This window comes from Primulina eburnea, chromosome 15 (assembly GCF_022965805.1).
Source record: "Primulina eburnea isolate SZY01 chromosome 15, ASM2296580v1, whole genome shotgun sequence".
Classification (NCBI taxonomy): Eukaryota; Viridiplantae; Streptophyta; class Magnoliopsida; order Lamiales; family Gesneriaceae; genus Primulina; species Primulina eburnea.
In genome coordinates, this window is record NC_133115.1 from 32191317 (window position 1) to 32214980 (window position 23664).

The 23664-nt window shown below is 34.2% G+C and overlaps 2 protein-coding genes across 4 annotated transcripts; one reads left to right on the top strand and one right to left on the bottom strand.

Annotated features, from left to right (window-relative positions):
• The first annotated feature begins 12271 nt into the window (after positions 1-12271).
• LOC140813979 (uncharacterized) lies at positions 12272-16763 on the top strand. 2 transcript variants are annotated; one of them, XM_073172817.1, is made up of 7 exons: positions 12272-12500; positions 13404-13670; positions 14106-14747; positions 15245-15421; positions 15881-16026; positions 16166-16276; positions 16517-16763. In XM_073172817.1, the coding sequence occupies exons 1-7, from the start codon at positions 12348-12350 to the stop codon at positions 16593-16595; spliced, it is 1575 nt and encodes a 524-aa protein (XP_073028918.1). In that variant the 5' UTR covers positions 12272-12347; the 3' UTR covers positions 16596-16763. The 2 variants fall into 2 exon arrangements, with proteins under 2 accessions (XP_073028918.1, XP_073028919.1); XM_073172818.1 differs by having other exon boundaries at positions 13404-13517.
• A 768-nt stretch (positions 16764-17531) lies between these two features.
• On the bottom strand, positions 17532-22967 carry LOC140814070 (formyltetrahydrofolate deformylase 1, mitochondrial-like). 2 transcript variants are annotated; one of them, XM_073172929.1, is made up of 9 exons: positions 22854-22967; positions 22111-22375; positions 20656-20768; positions 19555-19705; positions 19379-19452; positions 19131-19290; positions 18468-18566; positions 18298-18384; positions 17532-17809 (listed from the first exon to the last, which is right to left on the bottom strand). In XM_073172929.1, the coding sequence occupies exons 2-9, from the start codon at positions 22249-22251 to the stop codon at positions 17663-17665; spliced, it is 972 nt and encodes a 323-aa protein (XP_073029030.1). In that variant the 5' UTR covers positions 22252-22375; positions 22854-22967; the 3' UTR covers positions 17532-17662. The 2 variants fall into 2 exon arrangements, with proteins under 2 accessions (XP_073029030.1, XP_073029029.1); XM_073172928.1 differs by lacking the exon at positions 22854-22967 and having other exon boundaries at positions 22111-22510.
• Positions 22968-23664: the final 697 nt, after the last annotated feature.

Here is a 23664-nt window from a genome sequence, read left to right on the forward strand (position 1 = left end):
ATTTTTTTTTTTTAAAAAAAAAGAAAGAAGAAAAAATGTATATCTCTAGTTTGGAGAATTTTTATTTATTTTTTATCCAACAAAATCAAGACCAAACCAGATTTTAGACTTCCAGCTCGTTCACTAACCAAGATAGATGGCTCATGACAAGCTCATATACTCTCCTATAAACATCAGGTTCAAGTGTCAAGTAATTCATTCGCGATATTGATTTTTAGCAACGTTCCTAGCTGTTCTCTCATTTTTATTTTCAACACTTGACTTGAAAATCGAAGAGGTTACGTCGGGACACAATCTCGGCCCTTTCTAACGGTCTCTTTCGTGATTTCATGCTTAAAGTAAATTTGAGGTTTGCATTCGACCTAGAATCACCTGCTAGAACCGAACTTTTTATTTCTATTGAATATCAATGTATATAATTGTTATTTTTTTTATGTACACCTAGTAATCCCACAAATTAAATAATTACAGGTGATATATGTTAACTAGATAAATTGTACTGTAAAATTTTGTGCGATAGACTCATCCGAAAAATATTAATACATAGATCGATCTCTTGACCATTTGTAAATAATCTTGAACGCATGCATGAGCTTTTCTGCCTCACTATATCTTAGATCTTTTTTATTAACTGATAATTGAGTAAATATTTGGTGAGACGGTCTCATGGATCTTTTTCCGTGAGACGGATCAACCATATCGATATCTATAGTAATAAATAATATTTTTAATATAAAAGTAATATTTTTTTTAGTAGTCAAATAAGAAATTTTTCTCATAAAATTAAAATATGTGTCCGTCAATTGTGTAGATCAATAGTGGACGTGTTTGCTTATTTATTTATATGTAATTAATTTAAAATTTGAATAATTTTTTTTACATGAATATATAACTAGCTTATTTATTTTCTTTTTATAGTCAAATTACAGTATTATTATTCATTGATCGAAAAGGAAATTAATAAATATTTTTACCCAACTCTGATTGCCAGTATTTGAAGGCAAACCACTCATTTCACACAAAAAAGTAAAAATAAAAATTTGTTAAAAAATAATATTTTATTTCATTTTTCATATGTTTTTCTTATATATATTCCTAAATTATGTTGTTTATAATATACAAATTTTTTTAGGAATATTTATATTACATGCTTTTATATATACGTAAATTGGGTTTACTTGTTCTGCGTCACATGTTAAATCTATGGCTGGATGAGTTGAATATGCCGATTTAATATATTTATTAATCAAATTAAATATTATAAGGTCGCGATGTAAATTGTTCGGTAAATAAAAAATAATTATTTTAAATTTTACTGTGTTAGCTGCACCTGCTAGATTCTGTATATTGTTGTTAATGTTATCGAAATTTAAATACTTTTTTGATTTCATTATTTTATATTTGAACGTGTTATTATGTTTTTAACTCGTTTTTGTGGTTGGCAAAAATTTGTTTAAGACGGTTTTACGGGTCGTATTTGTGAGACAGATCTCTTATTTGGGTAATTCATGAAAATTTATTAATTTTTATTATTACTTTTTATTGTGAATATCGGTAGAGTTGACCCATATCACAGATAAAAATTCGTGAGACTGTCTTACAAGAGACCTACTTTTCGTTGTTTATACAGGTCATAATTATATGTTAATTAAATGTGATTTGTAACAGATCCTCGTATTCGATAAATGTAATACAATATAACGGCAAAGCATACAAAAAAGATTATTTGAAAACATATATTAGAATACACTATTATATTCAGAAATCGGTAGATTTAAAAGATGAGACGATAAATTGAAAAATAAAATACACAATTATTTTGTAACTTCGGTTAATCATTGTGAAATAAAAAAAAATCTTATTTTTCGAAATCATATGATTTAATATAAAATATAAAGTTTTAAAAAAAAAAATTATACAAGATTTTTTTTTTGAACAAAAAATTATGTAAAATAAATGAAACAGTGGGAACGTGTTTTATTCTTTATTATTATTATTTATCAGTCCCCACACACTCAGTCCTTTCCCATCATTACACCTTGGAGCTGCGTAGGATGGACCCCACGTCCCATATACTGACACAAATGGGACCCACCATTTTTTAAAATAAATCCAACGAAGAATCTATGTGAATTGGACCCACAATAAAGCCCAAACTCCGAGGCGATTGTCTCCCGTGCCCGAAATTCAGCCCGTTGCCCACGGGCATCTCACATTTTATCTAATATATATATATATATATATATATATATATATATATATATATATACAATTTTGATATCCTGCACATCTACCGTGCTCACTTTTGTGAGCACCGATGAGGTGTCACTTATCCATTACATCTGCAAGTTTTTTATATTTCATCACATCTAATGAGTGAGTGACACCTCATCAGTGCTCACAAAAGTGTGCACGGTAGGTGTGAAGGATATCAAAACTCTATATATATATATATATATATATATATATATAATAAATAAATATTTTAGCATTTGTTTAATATATAATAAAAATAAACAATCTTAATTACACGTGAGGCCACGAGATGCTGCCAGCAAAACACCCAATAATTGCTGCCACGTTGCGATCTATGCTATTCATGTCGACCCTAACGGAAGATGTAGGGTCGAATTTTAACTCGTGGCCTAAAAGTAAAAGGTTGAAGGCCTACGCACATTGGACGTGTGTTTTTTTATAAAAAAAAAAATCATTCTTTCTATCATGTCCAAATACATACTCTCTTTTATATCATTTTATTAATAAATTTCGTGAGACGTTCTCTCTGTTCGACTCAATTTATGAAAAAATTTGTTTCGCACTTCATGTATGCATAGGATAGATAGTTGTTTTTTCGCGGCTGTGTTGACATTTCCTTTTTTTGGGAGAATCAAAAGTAACTCTAGTTTATGTTGGTCCCACGTGCGAGATTTGAGATAATAAAACCCGAAAATAAAGAATAAACTGCACACCGAGATTTACGTGGAAAACCCCTAAAAATTATTAGGGTAAAAACCACGGGCAAGATGAAAAGATTTCCACTATAATATTTTACTGGTGTACAACTCACTCACTGTGTTTCCAAAGAGAACACAAACTCTCTTAATACAGGAGAACAAACACCTAACAAATATTATAATATTAAGCACTCAAAGAAGAAGAGATGCTCAAAGAGAAGAGCTGAAGGAACTTTGGGATGATAGAATCAGGGGGAGAGGAGCTCTATTTATAGAGCTCCCTCCATACGTGTATCGTGGCTGTCATAAAGACATCCACCAATCACCAATCACCCATCACCAGCCAACAATCACCTGCCAACCCCCATCAATACCAAATTTATTGCCAACAATTCTCCCACTTGGAGATTTGATTGAAAATCAAACATATCTCCACACATCCTTTCAATCTTGTCATTCCCTGCTGCTTACGTTTCCGCTAGACCACTTGAGGATCTACACCACTCAAACTTATCAGTGTTCACTGGCTTGGTCAGAAAATCAGCTATGTTATCCTTTGTATGGATCTTCTGCATATCCACGCTTCCTTCTTCTACTACTTCTCGCACAAAATGAAATTGTACTCCAATGTGTTTCGTCCTGGAATGAAAGGCTGGATTCCTTGCGATGTGCAAGGCACTCTGACTATCACAAAACAAAGGAACATTATCTTGTTTGTGTCCGATCTCCTCCAATAACCTTTTAATCCATATTGCCTCCTTGCAAACTTGAGTAGCTGCCATATATTCTGCCTCTGTTGTAGATAACGCCACAACTGTCTGCAATTTTGAAACTCAGCTTACTGCTCCTCCTGCAAGCGTAAACACATAACCAGTAGTAGATTTCCTCTTATCAGGATCACCTGCATAATCTGAATCGACATAGCCCCTGAGTGTAAAATCCGATCATCCATAACATAATGCAGCATTCGAGGTACCCTTAATGTATCGAAGGATCCTCTTAACAGTGCTCCAATGCTCTCGTCCAGGATTCGTCATATACCGACTAACTGCTCCCACTGTTTGAGCAATGTCCGGTCTTGTACATATCATGGCGAACATCAAACTTCCCACTGCTGATGCATACGGTACTCGAGACATCTCCATCATCTCTGCTTCACTGCTAGGACACATCTCGGAAGATAACTTGAAGTTAACAGGAAGAGGGGTCGAAATTGGCTTACTATCTTGCATGTTGAAGCGTTGCAAGACTTTCTTCAAATAATTTTTCTGAGAAAGCCAAATCTTTCTGTTACTTCTGTCTCGGTGAACTTGCATCCCTAGAATCTTGTTTGCTGGTCCCAAGTCCTTCATATCAAATTCCCTAGCTAACTGTGTCTTCAATCCTTGAACATGATCTTTGTTGGGGCCTGCTACCAACATGTCGTCCACATACAACAGCAAAATGATGTAATCATCACCAGACCTCTTGAAATACGTACAAGGGTCTGCACTCAGTCTGTTGTATCCAAGGCTCGGAATCAAATCTCTCGTACCAACACCTCGGCGCCTGTTTGAGATCGTACAGAGATTTGTTCAACCTGCAAACCAAGTTCTCTTTGCCTTTTTCCGCAAAACCTTCTGGCTGGAGCATATAGATTTCTTCTTCAAGATCTCCATGAAGAAACGCCGTTTTTACATCTAGCTGTTCTAGATGTAGGTCAAACACCGCACACAATGCCAACACTACTCTGACTGTTGTAAGCCGAACCACAGGAGAAAATATCTCATTGAAGTCAATGCCTTCTTTCTGAGCATACCCTTTTACCACCAATCTAGCACGATACCGCTCCACTTGGTTATTGCCATCACGCTTGATCTTATAGACCCATCTATTTCCAATGGCTTTCCTTCCTCGTGGTAGTGTAACAAGATCCCAAGTTTTATTCATGTCTAATGCCTCCAACTCTTTTTGCATTGCTATCATCCACAAGGATACATCCGAGCTTTGAGTAGCCTCGTGAAAACTCGATGGCTCACCATCCTCTGATAATAGACAATATGCAATGTTGCTTTCAGTGAAATAATCTGAAAGCCAACCTGGTGGTCTTCTGTCTCGAGTTGACTGCCTCAGATTGGAAACCTCAGACTCAACATGTTCTTGTTCTTCGTGCTCTGGTACTGCTTCACAAGAAACTTGACCTTCGTCCGTTTTATTCTCCACCTGAAAAATAGTAGTTTCTGAATTCAGTGTGTCTTTGTCTCCCTTTACTTTATCTTCCTCGAAGATAACATCTCTGCTGATGACAAGCTTGTGAACAGTAGGATCCCACAAGCGAAACCCCTTTACTCCATCAGCATAACCCAAGAAGATACATTTTCTGGATTTCGAATCCAACTTCGATCTTTCTTGCTCATTGTATAGAACGTACACCGGACTTCCAAATGTATGCAAATGAGAATAATCTGTCGGCTTCCCAGTCCACATCTCCATCGGAGTCTTCAGATCAATCGCCACTGAAGAAGAACGATTGATAATATAACAAGCGGTTTTGACTGCTTCCGCTCAAAATGACTTTTCTAGACCCGCAGTCCTCAACATAGCTCTTGTTCTTTCCAACAAGGTCCTATTCATCCACTCCGCCACTCCATTCTGTTGAGGTGTGTAAGCCGTCGTGAATTGTCTCTTGATGCCCTCATGTTGACAATATGCATCAAACTCGTCACTGGTATATTCTCCTCCATTGTCAGTCCTCAGACACTTGATTTTCTTTTCTGAATCAAGTTCAACCCGCGCTATGAAATCTTTGAAGACCTGGAAAACATCTGATTTCTTCTTGATTGGATACACCCAACATCTCCTAGAGAAATCATCAATGAACGAAACAAAGTATCTCGCTCCTCCTAGGGATACAACCGGTGCTTGCCAAACATCCGAATGAATCAGCTCCAATATGCTTTTGCTCCTGGCAGTAGAAGTGCCAAACTTTAATCTGTGTTGTTTATTGGTAACACAATGCTCACAAAAGGGTAGTGACACTTTTGCAAGTCCCGACAGCAGCTTCCGTTCTGAGAGAATTTTCAACCCTCGTTCTGACATATGCCCGAGCTTTCTATGCCATAACACCGTTAATTCTTCTCTTGAACCAATTGATGCAACAGCTAGTTCTGCCTCTTTGTGTGTTTCTCCCAAAAGAACATACAGATTTGCAGCAACTTTTTCCGCCTTCATAACCACAAGCGCGCCTTTCACTATTTTCATGATCCCGTTCTCGATCCGAGTTTTGCACCCGATGTCATCCAATTGCCCCAAGGACAAAAGATTTTTCGCCAGTCCTTTCACATGTCGTACCTCCTGTATGGTGCGAATGGTGCCATCAAACATTTTAATTTTGATAGTACCGATCCCAACGATTTCCAAGGCATGATCATTTCCCATGAATACAGATCCTCCTGAGATTAGTTCATAATGATCAAACCATTCTCTCCGAGACGTCATATGCCACGTCGCTCCTGAATTCATTATCCATGTGTCACAAAATTTGTGCCTGCCTTCCGCAACTGTTGCTGCTTCGCAGCTTCGCTGAATAATATTTCACCACTGCCTGAAGTACTGGCCACATTTCCTTGAGAACTTTTATCGATACTCGTACACTCTCTCTTGAAGTGCCCTTTACCGCCACATTTAAAGCAGTAAATATTTTTCTTCTTAATTCTCGACTTTGATCTACCTCGCCTTTGGCTCCCACTGGAGTCACGGTCCATAAATCTTCCTCTTATCATCGGCAAAGCCTCTGCCTGCTTTGAAGTTACCAACCTGTCTTCCTTATTCTTGCGCCGGCTTTCTTCTCCGAGAACCGCAGTTAAGACATCGTCGAATCTTAGAAAGCCCATAAGAATATTGTTGGTAATATTGATGATAAGTTGATCATATGAATCTGGTAGACTTTGAAGTAGAAGCTCCGCACGTTCATTTTCCCCTATTTTATGCCCCATGGAAGTGAGTTGGGCAAATAGAGTATTTAGTGTATTGATATGGTCGGTCATCGATGAGGATTCCTCCATCCGAAGAGTATAAAGCCTTCTCTTTAGGAAAATCATGTTGTGTAGCGACTTGACCTCGTACATCTTTGTCAGAGTATCCCAGATAACTTTGGCTGTTTTTATCTCAGAGATACTTGACAAAACTTCGTCAGCTATAGCCAAGTGTAAATTGGCAACAGCATTGTCATTCATCTCATTCCATTTTCCATCATCCGCAATCTCCACCGGTCTATCTCCAATAGCCGCCAAGCAATTTTTCTTTCTTAAAACTGCTTGCATCTTTATTTTCCACAACATAAAATTGCTTCCGTTGAACTTTGTTATCTCGTACCTTCCCGCCATTATGTCTACAACAATTTTAGTAGACTGGACAAAATAATCCCGTCTTAAATAAAAAATCTCGAAAAATCTTTTCTGATGTGGAAGATCAGTCTAGGCTGCAACCACAGAGCATACTCAGAATTTTAAGAAATTTTAAACCAAGGCTCTGATACCACTTGTTGGTCCCACGTGCGAAATTTGAGATAATAAAACCCGAAAATAAAGAATAAACTGGACACCGAGATTTACGTGGAAAACCCCTAAAAATTATTAGGGTAAAAACCACGGGCAAGATGAAAAGATTTCCACTATAATATTTTACTGGTGTACAACTCACTCACTGTGTTTCCAAAGAGAACACAAACTCTCTTAATACAGGAGAACAAACACCACAAAATATTATAGTGGAAATTTTTTTCATCTTTCCCGTGGTTTTTACCCTAATAATTTTTAGGGGTTTTCCACGTAAATCTCGGTGTCCAGTTTATTCTTTATTTTCGGGTTTTATTATCTCAAATTCCGCACGTGGGACCAACAGTTTATGGATAAAAGTAACTCATGTCTAACCAGTAGTATAGATGAATTATAAATAAAATATCGCTTATATTATGAATATTGATATGAGAGACCGTCTCACATGAAATTAATATGATTTATTCTAAATAATTAATTACTGATAATTTTACATTAAGATTTACTCAGTTAAAATTAATTAAACATTGAACAACATAGATTCCAGGATTTTTAAGATATTACGAGACCGAGCCTTAGCTCACAAGTCACATGGTCTCCTATTCGAGTTTTAAGTCCCTCCCATCCCATAAATCAGGATGTGAAAAAAAAATTGAAGATATTATGATATGCATAAATATGGGTTTTTTTTTAAATTTAAAATAAAAATATATATTTCAAAAGTAAATTAGTATTCGAAAATGCGTTAAAACATGATCGAAAGCAACGGACGCTGAGTACGTGACCACCAAATCCGTGTTTACGAAGCACATATGCTCTTCCACCTCACCAAATTCGTGCTTAGTAAGCATGGATGCTCAATTAATTATTTTATTCGTTTTCTGTTCAATAATTACACAAAGTGGATATTGAAGTCCGTGATAATTAATTCATTTTGTTCTTTTCCTTGAATAATTGAATCGTTTGTCAAATTTTTCATGTGATTTCTGAAATACGTCGGATTAATCACGCATATGATATATATTTACACAATATATTATTAATTTTATAGACGCGTATACAAATCTATAAAATATTGTGATCACTGATGATTTTTCAATGAGTTCTAAATTTTATTTCCTGAAAGATATTTTTTTCGAACATTCTGCTTAAATTTTCTCTCAATTTTGTTTGGCAAAATGTCTAATATCGATGTACTCTTATATTTTGGTGGTCATATAGTTATTGGTAATAGATCAGTCCAATATAGTATTCAATGTATTAGACCGATACGAGTATTATGATCTATTAGCTTGTTGGAGTTGGTTGAAGTTGTGCATAAAATGTTAAGAATCGATCCAATGAATTTTACTCTGAAGTTGTCACCAAATATTTATTCATGAAAAGACCATCTTGGCATAAAATTCAAGTCAATCTCGATGATGATGATGATGCTTTAGAGTTTATAATGCAATGTGGCAATATGCATATGTTGCATTTATACGTGAAAACAAATTCAATTTATCATAGTGTTGGTTTTGTTGAACCACGTTCCACATACATCTGATTCAAAGTTCAATAACCAACATGATACTTCTATATATGATGGTTTTCAGGATCTATAATCTTATGTTCCGCATGTCACAGAAGGTTTCGGTAATATAAAATTATAAATATCGATAATGTGAGTGGGTCGTGGGATCAATATATCATTGGCTCATTGGAACAAAATCGTGCTCCATATTGGCCAAATACGACATTAGATACGAGGGCTCGTTGTCCGAATCTGGCCACTAATGATGATATATCTAGGAGTGATACTGAACTCGATATGTCATATGACGAGTTCGAAGAAGAAGAAGTGAATGGTGATGAAGATGTGAATACACATTCAAATCCTAATAAGGGGACATCATCTCGTCAACCACTCTGTGAGACGTTACAGAGACAAATCTTACCATTTCTTTCTGAAACATATGAAATGCCATCATTTTTCCATAATGTTTTTGGAGAAGAGCCTTCTGATTTTGTCAGTATACCTTCTGGAATGCGAACAAGTTATTATAATCCGAGAAGAGGTGAATTATGCGTAAATATGTTATTTAAAGATAAGAAGGATCTCATCGCATATGTGAAGGATTATTCCATTAGAGTTTTCAGGCACGAGTATCGTGTCGTGGATATCACACGTAATTTGTAGAAATTACGTTGCAGAAATCATTCTTCTACGGTCATTTGTCGATGGGGTCTACATGCTTCTTTGAACTCCCAGACTGGTTATTAGAAAAAAAAAAATATGACGTGCCTCACACATGTATAACTACCAATGTTGGTATATACCATCAGAACTTCAACAATGATATGGTGGCACAAACGCTATTGGGAGTTGTTCATTTTGATCCTTCGTACAAGATTAAGTATATCATTGAAAATGTGAAAAATAAATATGAATATCAAATCTCGTTTACGAAAGAATGACGAAGTTTGAAACGTACCGTGGAAATTGCTTATGTTATATGAGAGAGCTCTATTCAATTACTTACAAAGTATATGTGATAAGAGGTCATCGACTCATCGTACGCTAATTGATTTATGACAAAATGTCAATTTACTCGTGGTATATATATTGAAATGTGATATTTTTAATTATATATCTTTTGTTGATTCAATTACAGTTATACAACTAAGTTAGTCTAAATCATGAATTTAAAATATTAATATCGTTGTTGAATTTTTGTACTTATATTGTTAAACACAAGTGCATGTTACAAGATAGTTTTTAACCAATAAATTATAAAAAAAATAATATTGTTATCTTTCATTTAATGACATGATTTAGACAAGAATACCTAAAAGTTATCATCATAATACATTGGAAAGTTCGATTTTCATAAATTAACTTTATTTTTTTATTTTTTGTCATTTTTGTTCGAAACCATTTAAATCCACCGAATATGATTTTTTGACACTGATTCTCTCATACGTGCCACATGCGGAGAGAATAAATATCATATTACTCATATTATAATTCATTTGATAAAAAACAAAAAATAAAGCAAAACGACAATGAACACTTCAAAATGAGAAAAAAACGGGTTGTTTTTTCTCTGTATTTCTATTTATGTATATTTTAATATGTCTAATATAAGCTTTATTCTTGTCACATAAATAAGTAAGAGTGCAACGATGTTAATAAAGCAATATCTGAATAGTTAGCTCTCGGTTTTCTAGCCAAAAAACAAATTTATATTTCGTGGTTTAGAAAAAAAGAAGACAAGAACAAAAAAAATCAAAATTATATAATGAAAATTAAAATTTAACAAGTTATATAATTAAAATAAAAAATAAAAATCAACTTACAAGACTAAATAAACATGATTTAAAATACTATATCTATCTAATTTGACATTTCACTTTAGTTTCTATAAATATAAAATCATTTCAAATCACAGTCAAACTGCGGCATTCAATGTGCGTGTTCGTGTCTCTAGGCTACGTTTGCATTTGTTTTTGGGCCTTTGGAAATAATTATTTGAAAATATTTTTAATTTAATTTTGGGGAAATACATATATTTTTAATTTTTATGTCATGTCATGTCACACACACAGCAGAAAGTGTGTAACCATTGGTGCATAATTTTTGTTTTATCTTTTAAAATAATAAAATAGGAATTAAATTTATACAATAAAATTAATATAAGAATTAACATTTGCTTACAAAAAAATTCATTTTAAGTAATAGTAAATAATTTAAAATAAATAACAAGAAGAACAAAAAATAATAATAATTCGAAAAGAGAAAATGGAAGTTGGATTTAAAGTGATAAATTACTTCTGTTGGGTTTTGTTTGGTAAATTTTCGGAGTTTGAAATGGTTATGTACTTAAAATTTTTATTTATTTTTGAAAGATAAGAAACATCATAAAATATTTTATTTGTAATATTATTTAAGCACAAAACCATTTCCAACTCCGAAAATGTACCAAACAATATTTATTTTTGAAATATAAGAAACGTCATAAAATTTTAATAATAATATCATTTAGCAAAAAATATAATTAAATTTATAATAACTGTGTTGAAACATTTAGTTTTGGTGTTTGATAAAAGATCCGAAGTCCCAACTCAATTCGAGCAAGAAACTGAAATCAGTAACTTAACTGATCGCAAACTCAAATTGATATCCAGTTTAAAAATTAACTTATCAAACTAATTAAAAGACTTTTGATTTAACTCAAAACGACATGCTATCACTTTAGACCAAATTGTTACAAGGGCCTTACCGATCAGTGATTAAGGATCAGAACATGAAGTAATACAGTTTTTTAGTTCCTACCGATCAGTGTTAAGGATCAGATTGAAAGTCTCTGTCGGAAGTCAACTATTACCGGAAAAGAAGATAAATCGACAACAAGCACATTTACAATCATTAACGGATATTTTTTTACAAGTTACCGTTAAATATTGAGACTATATATAAAATTAATTGAATCAACCAACAAACTGAATTTTGATAATATAATTGAATGTTTTGTCAAAATAGTAAAAATTTGTTTTATTTGGAAATGTAAAATATATGTTTGTTAAAACATATCCAAATTAATTTTTAATCTAGAATGATAATTTAATTTCAAATGGAAAAGACGTGGTAAAGAAAAATTGATATTAAGAGTATTTTGATCATTATAAAATACATAGGATTAATCCAAATTATTAATTCATATAAAATTTTCTATATTTTATCGGACAATATTATTTATCTACATCTTTCGATTATTTATCACTCAAATTATAATAATTCAATCTTCCTATAGCCAAACGGTACCTAAGTGGCTTCTGTATACGGCACAATAATCTTGAATTTTCCAAGAACCGGCAGATGATGGGTTCGAACAGCAGTCTCATGGTTTCCTCGAAATCATCATCGTCGGCGAGAAAGTTATCCAGCTCAAGTGGGTCCATAATCAACCGCGCAAAACGCAAACTTTCCTCTTTGTTTTGCGCTTCTTTCAATTCGAAGGCAACCTTTGAGGTTGTTTGGTATCTTGTTTTTTTGCTTTCATACAGATTACGTGATTGGTGCAGGTTATGTCTGCTGCTAGGATTAAGACCTTTTCGTTGTGTTCATCGAGGTTTTCTTGATTGTATGAACTGTTTGAAGTGTGTTGGTACGAATCTTGATGGTTGAATTTTTTATCCCTGGTTTTGAATTTTGATATCGATTGGGAGTAATCACTTGATGTTATAATGGGAGAAAATATCATATGTTTCCTGTTCTTTTTTAGGTGTGGGATGGGTAACGATGGGTCAAATGCCTTGGGTTCATGATATGAATCCGTGTCTGTGCGCAGAGTTGTTTAAAGTATCATATGATGTTTATTTTATTACTCCATTTAGCTTACGCCTGAAATTTCAGTTTATTGACATTTAAAAAAAAATGAAGTTTACCCCCGGATTTTCAGTTCGTTGACATTTGAAAAAGATAGTACTCTTGTAGCATTGGACGGAATTGGGTCTATTGGGTAAGTTCTTGGTGAAGAATGAATCTGCTGCAAACAAATTAGTTATGCACATTTTATTCTGTGTGGTTGTCTATATTGTAGAGTACCTGGAACAACTCTTATATGATTTAAAAGATCTGAATTCAGCAACTACTTGCTAGCCGCTATAACTTTTGATATAGCGACAACTATATCTAGTCCAATAATTTATGCGAGAGATAATATTATGTATTTGATTCAGGTGCATGTGAGGGGAATTGGTGAGTAGCAATATTACTCATCTGGTTTTTGATTATATGAACTTGTCAAAAATGCTTTGCTTCAGCTGGATTTTCATAACTCAAAATTTAAATTTCTATGTAAGGGGTATACTACATGCACCATAACTCATCTTTAATGCTGACTTTGACTCTCTTATAATTTGTTCCTTGAAGCTAGAAGATTGTCCAGAAAAGTCATTGGTTACCGATACCAAAAAAATAGCTCCAGTCAGTAGTGACTTTCATGACTCGATGGTAGAATCATCTTCAGTCTTAAGCCCACACATGGTAAGCACAAGCTCCCTTTATGAGAACGGAGACTCGTCTAGAAGAAATAACAGTATTATCGACGAAGCTTTTGAGGAATCTTCAATGATAAATCTTCAAACAAGCACAGATCAGACATATTTCTCGAACACAACAGAATCTCTTCCATTTCAGGCATGTTTTCATGATTGCTAGAAATAGAACTGTTGAATTCTAAATCGTAAAATATAGTTATGAGAGAATGCATGATAGCACGGGTTTTACATGGTTTGACCATTAAGACCTACATCTATGACGTAAGGTCCAGATTTTAGAAATCTATCGATTACTCGGTTTAGACTAAAATCACCTATTTATATAGGCGAGAACACGTTGAATTATTATTGAAAATCTTTCCTGAAACTAAATCTCAACTCTATCATGTCAAATATAAATTTATATAGGCGAGAAACATTAAAAATATTTTAGGAAATCTTTCCTGAAACTAAATCACAATCATATAATGTCAAAGAACATTGCGATCTTAATAATATCAATCCCATAATATATCCTTTTATTTCTAATTGTTTGACATAGAAATCATGAAATTACAAGTGTGTCCTCTGACAGCCTGGTGAAGAATTGGTTTCTGAGAATGCAACAAATTGCATATCTACTGCTGGTGCTCCTGATGAAACGGCAGAAATCACACCTTTCTTTTGCTCAGCCCATGATCAATCAAGAAGTCCTTCACAGGGATTCACTGTTTCACGTGCAGATTCAGACAACCTTCAACATCATCCAGATGTGGGTTTAGAGTACAATCATTCCGATTTAAGGTCTCTTTCTGTGGTTTCTGATTCTTTTCCGAGATTTCAATTCCCTGGAGATGACCATTCTCACGTGACAACCATTTCTAGTCCAGGATTTATTGTATCTAATAGTGATCAGGATTTGAGAAACGTGCTTCATCTCAATGAGCTGAGTATCTCTTCAAATTTGCTATCAAGTAGCATTGGGGAAAGAAGTCACGAATCAAGAAGAAACGGCGGGAGGCTATTTTGGGACACTTTATCAAGACACAGCTTTAGACGACGTAGTGAATCACCGACCATTTTGTTAACCGGTGATCTTTCCCATCCTGGCTCCCATATGAGGTGGCTTTTCGATTCAGGTGGTGATGTTGATTATAATGGAGCTGGTTATGATCTTGATTCCTTCAGTGCTAGACATCATCATAGAAGTGAAAGGAGACGGCAATTGAGATCGGAGGTGATTTTTAGTTTTTTATTGCAATTTTTATTGACACTTGCCTAAAACTGGATTTACTCTTGTCAAGATATCCTGTAGATGATATTAGACTTTATCACATAAGTGAGAAAATGCCTCCATACTTTTTCATTAACATTCCCTATATGGATAGTAATTTGCACTCGAAGAAGCTTGTATAAGAAAATGTATGGGCGTAACTATGATTTACAAACAAGTTTTTCTATTTTCCTTTTTAAAATTAAAATTTGATGAAGATATTAGTACAATAATAACTATTTGTCGAGGCCCAAATACTTCTTATCATTAAGTTATAGACGCACATAATTTATACTATAAGAAATTTGAATACTCTTTGCTTGTAAGGGAATCTAACTACGATCTGTCGAATTTTTACATGAACTTTACAAGATCGATCGAAATTTATTGAAAGTAGTTTATTTTTTCTTTCATGCAACACATAAACTAACCTTGTCCGTTCACTTCATTCAAATGTATAGATTTCGGAAAGAATTATAGGCAGTGTCCTTCATGAGGGAAGCCTGGAAACTACATTGTGTGTATCCGGACTCCACCCTGATGGTACATGCTCATGCCACTCATTCCTTACGGCTGAAGAATCCAGTACTCTTGAAAGTATTTCTAGAATAATCATGCTTGCCGAGGCATTATTTGAGGTAAATCCTCGATTCCATTGGCTTCCCCTCTCACAATTTGCTTTTCTCGTTAGCTCTTCACTATTTACTGTGGTTCGAACAATATTAGACAAGAAACTTACTTTTGGCATGCTTGAAACATTTGGAAAAACAAATTAATTCTGTTACTAAAGGTGTTAGATGATTTTTCAAATATTTGTTGAATGTAAGCTTGCCGAATCAGTGTTGTAAATGAGAAATTTAACCCATATTCTTGGATTATGATCTTGCTGGTACTTTTTGTTGCAATGGTGGAGCCAGAAAAGCGACGGAGGGAGGGTGAAACTAAATCTGGAGGAAAAAAAAATTGGGGAGACTAAAATCATTATATATATTTTTATATATGATAATAAGTAAAGCTATAACATCCTACTGGAAAATAGAAGGCAGGTCCTTGAAACTACGGCCACTGAATTATTTCACTTGATATCTATCATACAGGTTTTGAACGAAATTCATCATCAGTCTTTGTCACTATCAGAATCCCTTGTCCCACTCCCTGCTCCAGAGTCTCTCGTGGATACGTTTCCTCTCAAGTATCACAAGAAGGTTAAAAACATTGAGCGTGATCCCAGTAATGTTCAACAGTAAGTTTGTCTCATTTTCTACTTACATTTAAATTGAAAAGAAATCATAAGCAACAAACTTACCATGTGAAATTGCAGATACCGTATATTATTCAAGTTTAATTTCTTGGTCTGATACATGGTCGCACATACTCGACAGATGTTATATTTGTTTAGCTGACTATGAAGATGAGGACAAGTTAAGAGTTCTTCCATGCAATCACGAATACCATGTACCTTGTATCGATAAATGGCTCAAAGAAATAAATAGGTATTTCTTTGTCACTTCATGACTATGATACCTAGTTTGATCCTATAAATTTATGGTGCAACAAGCGTGTTACACATCATGCAATCCAGGCCTTTGATTTATCGTGGGACTTACGACGCCAAAAGAGAACATGGTATCCCTGGCCCACATGACTGAAGGGTCGTGCGGACACCAGGAGAAACGTCCCCATGTATACGTTAAAATAACTCATTTTCTCACTATTTTGCTTTGCTTCACCAGGGTATGTCCTCTCTGCAGACATAATGTTTGTGATGGTGCTGGAGAATGTTCTGCCTCAAATTTGGCAATACCATCTTGATGATGCAACTGTTACATAAATAATGCCTTTGATAAAGCAATTGTAAAAAGACATCTACAAATAACTTTCTGTGATTTATGCTCAGCTGATGTTTTTAAGATGTGTAATACTTCAGGAATGTAACAAAATGGAAAATTGTATTATATGGAATTTATATGTTCATTTGAAGCTGTATCTGTTCATATACTCTGTGGCTCTGACTAGCCGGAGCCTGGACTCCAAAGAAGAAAAATGATCGAGCTCAATCTGCAGTTACTAAATATTTTAAATCCTAAAAAGGATTAGATGTCAAATCATTTAATTATCTAAGTATAGACGCTTTTTATATTATTTTTTATAATTAATTATATATATGCGAGATACATACAAATCAAATAATGTTTATATATAAATAAGTTTCATAAAATAGAATACAATTTATACAAGGTGCAAATATCAACATAAATGCAACTAATAAGTATGCATATTGATACTAAAAATGTAATATATTAAATTTTGTTTTGAAGTGTGAGTCTATAATATATTAATAACTAGGGTTTTTAAAATTTTGTTGACTTTTTGATTGTCTAAACCGGCCTGCCTCTCCCGCCCCATCTCACCTTCGCTGCCTACACGACCGTCAAGGGTAAAGGCGGTGCGGCCAATAGCTGCCAACCGTGTCGGCTGCCATTTATACACTGCTTCAAAGTAGATGACTGTTGCAAATAAAAACCCAAGCAGATTTTTTCTTCTTTTTCTTTCTTAAAGAACCAAGCAGATTTAGGTAAAAGTAACATTTAAAAGACCGAATGTAATAACTAAATATTCGCCTTAAGAACCTGCTATTAATTCTTCTGTTTTTGGTAAATAAAGTGTAATCTCAATGGAATTCATTGACTTATGTTGTGATTGAAATTCGTCATGATACAAGACTTGAAGTTCTAATGCAAATTTGACTTCAGTTGATTAAAAAGGTTTAACTTCATTTATGCCATAAAAAAATGGGTGAAGTAGTTAGAATAAGGATAGTTGAGCTCCTGATAAAAAATGAAGTATAAATGAGTCGTGCTCTCACTCAGCCATTAGGCTCAAAATACAACAGTCCTGTTTTTCTCGTAAGGCAAAACTCGCAGCTCACAGTATGACTTTATCGCTTGTGAAAGACATTGTTTCTCCAGGTTCTCAGATTTCTGTACGAAACTCCGCAGGTTATCCCGGTGAGAAACTCTCTCCACCTAAAATAATCGAGGAGTATCATGTCTTTCCAGATGTACAAACAAATAGTACAATATATTACATGAAGATGTTATCACAGTTTGTGCCCAAGTGCTGATTTTCCTTACTCTTTCATGGCGGCACCATTCAAAAACTTAAGACCGAACTAACTTGGGTTTGGCGTCTAGATGACTGTTGCCGATAGAGCATTCATGTGAATTTGGATAAAGAAACGCAGTAGCAATGTACAATAATGTTTTAACATCGGGAAAAGAAAGTGTTTTCCATTTACTAGCTCGCTATGACAGCATTTGAAAGGTTATGTACTTATGTTTGGGTTAAGAAAATATGCATCTAATGAACATACGATTAATGTAAGTTTGTTTGCTAACTGATTTGAGAGTATTAGATGATGAAGCAACCATGCGAGAGACTCAAGTAGTCACATGCATGGAATTATGGTAGTTAAAACAAAGCCGTTATCAAGTTCAAGCATTAGAGTGATTACCATTTGTTCAATTATTGGGCCTTCATCTAGTTCTTCAGTGACAAAATGACTTGTTGCACCAATCAATTTCACACCAGCTTCAAAGGCCTGTGAATGTTATGCAACATGTAAATCATGAATATCAAACTTAATGATACAGGCATCCATGAAGAAAATTCTAAAAATTGAACCTGCTTAGATGGATTCCCACCCTTGAAAGAGGGCAATAGGCCGTGGTGAATGTTAATAATATCCTTCCCATAGCTCTTTAAGAAACTTCCAGACAATACCTGATATCAATAAACTGCTATTTTAAAACGCAGTCAGTGCATTGTGTGCCATAAAGAGAGAAATTCTTCCCACGGAAGCTGGAAACAAAGTCAACAGCCAGAAGTATGAGCAATCTTTCCAGATTTTGAGATACAAAAAAGGACGTAAAAAATCAATGCAAATGGGTTCAATGGATAACCTTCTCACTAATCATGCATTTTTGGATTAGCTTTCCTCACAGCATTGATTTAGTATGCCCATGCCAAGTGCCTCAGAACTTGGAAGAAGGCATGGAACATGTCCAATGTCTCTCATTATTTCCAAAAGAAGAAAAATAAATCCTAGCCCCGAGATGGTTGATTTATCTATAAATATCAAATTTCAATTAAAGATGACAGTTAACACAGATTTACCACAAGCCCGTGTAAAAAAACAAGAGCTTCAGAAAAATAAAAATACTCCTACACCATAATTGATCATATTAAGTTGATACAAAATGTCCATTATCAAGTCCAGATAATTTGTGCTTTATCTACAAATCATGTCTATACAACTCGATGCAAAATATTTCAGCGTCTGGTCACCTGCATGTATCTAGCAAGCACGAGAAAGTCAGTATCTTTCACCAAATTCAAGATATCTCCTTCACTTTTGTCTTCTTTAGTTGTGTCCAAAAAATGGTAAGGGATTCCATGTCTTTCAAGAAATCTCAGCACATGGGTGTTTGGACCTCGATCATGATTGCTGTGACACTTCTCTCTTTAGCACTTTGAATAACTTGTTCAAAGCTAAAGACAATTACACACAGTGCTTGCATCTTCTTATATTTTACCTTATGACTGATGTAATATGAACTGGAAGCCTTCCATCCTGCCATCCATGTAACAAATCAACAAGGCAGTGATCCTGAACCAATAGATAATAGCTTCAGTGCATGTTAAAGAAACAATACTTTAAAAAAAAAGCAGCATAAGCTAGCCAGCACAAGCTGGTGTCGGATTAACACACCTGCTTTGAAGCTAAAACTGAAATCTTATATTTAGGATCCAGGTTGGGCACCCGAACAACAGATCTCATTGCATTAAACGTCTTTGATAGCTTTAAGAAATCCTTATCCATTTGCATCCGTGGCCATTTAGCAGGGTCAAAGACAAACCCACTGTAAATTATAAAGGAGTTCATACCAATTGCCATATGAAAACATGTTAATGCAGGTGAATCACATCTACAAACAACTGAACTATGAAACACCTGCAAAAAATACAGATAGTTGGAAGCACTTTCCCCTTTTACATATACTTCAAGTTGAATCATTTTAATTCTGGAGAATGTATCACAGCAGCTAGCTAAGCGAAGATCTACAGGACCAATAACCACATTTCAAAAAATCATTGGGGATCGTTATCCCCGTGTGCCCATGCTACATCTGTCTTGGCACTTTTAAAATTGGAAAACAAAGTTGGGCGCCGCTCATTCAATAAAACAACAATTCAAAATTTGCTGACTGTCATATTACTAGAGGCTGGACTTGAACTCTTAATTTTGCCTTCAAACCTTTTTCTTGTGCAGTGAAAACAAAATATACCATTCCAATATTCTGAATTAAAAATTTAATTCCTAAAGAAATGTATCATGGAGGCACACCCACCGCTGTTTGCATGTCTGAAGAACCAACAGTGACAGCCAGTTCGTGCTACAAATTGCTAGCAAACATTTTTAGTTACAACAACCTATTCTGCGACAACAGTTTAATCAATCAACATATATACAGAGCTAAATGATCAAGTGTAGAATCATTTGAATTTTATGATATAACGTAATCAATGTATCAAAAAACGCAAATGAAGCATTTTCCCAAGTTTCAACTACATGCAACTGCAAAGATTAATATCAGTTTGATTTCGGTTACAACAAATTTCTTGCTACAGTATATTGGACTTTATCACAAAACCAATAGAGTAGCAATACATGTTTAGCTTTAACGTTGAAACCCAATCAAAATGTAGCAAAAATGACATTAAAATATACAGAAAAAGCTAATAAAACATTTGAAAGAACAACAAAAGGCATAAGATGATAAAGGAAGAGGAGATGGGAGAGGGACAGAACCTTCTGGCATAGAAAACACTTTCTTTTTCTGGGACAAAGATATCAGCATTCAGAATGTTGCCGCCCCTTGAAGCTATGCATTCCGATAATTTAGCCACAATTCCGACTTCATCCTGATTTTACATAACCTCAATCATTCAAATTTTACATCCATGGTTCAATAACTTCCATACAAACATCTATTATGCTTTATCACCACACGTTATGAGTAATAGAAATAATCCCAGTGACCTATTTATGTCCCTTTTGGACTAAATTTCGACATTCTCTATGTATTTTTACAACTATCTTATATCAAATCAATTTCTCCCATAAAGCAGCCAAGTTTTTTCCATGGTTCAGCTCAATCTATATCCAGGGACGGAGCTATGTGGGCTTCTACCCGGGCTGGCCCAATTTTTTAAAAAAAATTATAGGTAAATTTGTATAATTTTAGAATAATATGATATTAGCCCGGGTATATCAATTTAAAATATTAAAAATTCTAGAGTTTAAAATTCTAGCTCTTTGTATAATTTTGACGATAAGTCGGTCTTTTTTTCCTTTCAATTCCAACTCTTCAAATCTACGAAAGTTTGAAGGTAAAGATGATTTACAAACAATAATGTAACTCATGAAGAGAGCATTAAAGTTCTTCCTAAATGAATTAAGCTTCAATTTTTCTTCATGTACTCTAAGGACACGAGACGAATATTGTAAAGAACACACTATTGTCAAACTAGATCCAAAACATTAGAAATAAAAAATATGTATAACCAATTACTATCCCGCTGTAAAGTGGTGATATTCTCATCATTGGCAAATAAACTTCAATGTATTTATGTTACAAATTAAGATAGAGATATGTTGTGAAATATGTGGGATAAAATTTGTAGTAATGATCAACCTTATGGACTAAAATCAAGTATATGCACCCCCAGGTTACCATCAACAACAATCAGATGTGCAGTACATGTGAATGCAGACATAGGGAATTGAACATCCTGTACCGGCAGAGGCGAAAAATGTCTAATTTATACAATATTAGGGATCCAAATTATTACACGCGTGAGGAACAAATATATTTGTGGTGAACTTTAGGGACCAAAAATGTATATATCCATTCTTATGCTCTATTAAGTGTTTCCGATATATCTTTCACATAAGTAAATGGAAAATGTGTGCTTCTAATGAATAAATGTTTTCAATGGAGATGTTATATTCAACCAGACACTGCCAGCGTTTAAATGTGCAATATGTCATATGTAGGGTATTTCTTCAATAAAATGTTCCAGATTGTGGAATCACAATTCTGCGTACTAACACTTCATCCTGTTATTTACAATTGAGAATAACCGTACCTATCTCCTTCCACAACAACAAAAAAGACTATATCCACAAAATAACGATTTTGCATTTCTATATTATGATATAAATGTGCTTCTGTGTTTTTGTATGCAAGGAAAAGGGGCTTACTGGGCAATGGAATACATGAATACCATGGATTAGAGAAGGAGAGGTGATATCATCCAGGGATTTGCCGGGGAGCTTGAGAGATGTGAAGGACTTCCTCGCAAATGCATGACCCTGTGGGGATAATTTTCGAAGGAGGTTCATTCCCGAAAGACAAAAACATATATCAACAGTTGCATAGGTTTCAATGAACGGGCTCCCAAAGCTGGCAATTCTGAGGCATCACTTTAGGTGGGTACATTTCAATTGCAGCGACCCATTCATGGTTCTGGATTTGACATGGAAAGATCATGTTTTTAATTTACATACATTTAGAAATACCCCAAACACTTGAGACATAAAAAGTAGGACAATGAAAAAAATAGATGGTAGATGCGTAGGAGTAACTTAGAAGTTTGTGATCATAGCATAAACCTCGGTGACTGTTCTCAACATATTTCTATAAGTAGAGGTAGAAACCAGCCATTTAAATAATCTCTATCCGTGCTCAACAGACTACACTTCGTCAGTAGAACATCACCAATGTAAAATCAAAAAAAGATAACTCGAACTGCGGAGTGTGGACCAAGCACAAGGGATAATTTTAGGTGAAACCAAAACAAGGAAAAGCTTATATCCATTCAGCGGGAAATTGATTTCAAATCTTTCGTAAATACGATTGCCAAACTAAAATCAGAGATTAACAATACTAAAATCGAACAAAAGCAAAAACAATTTGTAAGATGAACACATTTATAGATCTTTACCTCTCCGCTCGCTTAATTGGTGGAGGCTAAGGAAGCAGCGGTTGTCCCCTGTGCGGTTGGGAATTAGATGTATTAAAATAAGATTTTGTTAGTACAAATCAAGTCTCACTGTATATATATATATATATATATATATATATAATATGTATGTACAAATCAAGTCTCACGGTATATATATATATATATATATAAATATATATATATATATATATATGTATGTACTAACAAAATCTTATTTTAATATGGCAAAAACTTGTGTGAGACGGTCTCACGGGTCATATTTGTGAGACGGATCTCTTATTTGGGTCATCCATGAAAAAGTATTACTTTTTATACTAAGAGTATTACTTTTTATTGTGAATATGGGTAGGGTTGACCCGTCTCACGGATTAAGATCCGTGAGACGGTCTCACATGAGACCTACTCTTTTAATATATATATATATTTTGATATCATGCATATCTATCGTAGATACTTATGTGAGCACCTATTGGATGTGATGAAATATAAAAAAATTGCGCATCCAATGAGTGAATGACAACTCATCGATGCTCACAAAGGTGTGCATATATATAATACAAGTAGATCTATGTGAGATGGTTACAAATTTTTATCGGTGAGACGGGTCAACCTTACCGATATTTACAATAAAAAAATAATATTTTTTCATAGATAACCAAATAAGATATATGCCTCATAAAATACGAACCGTGAGATCGTCAAACACAAATTTTTATCTTTTTTAATTAAAATTTCAAAAGAATTTCTAATTCTATACAATATCAATTATTTTATGAATATCCTTTCTTTT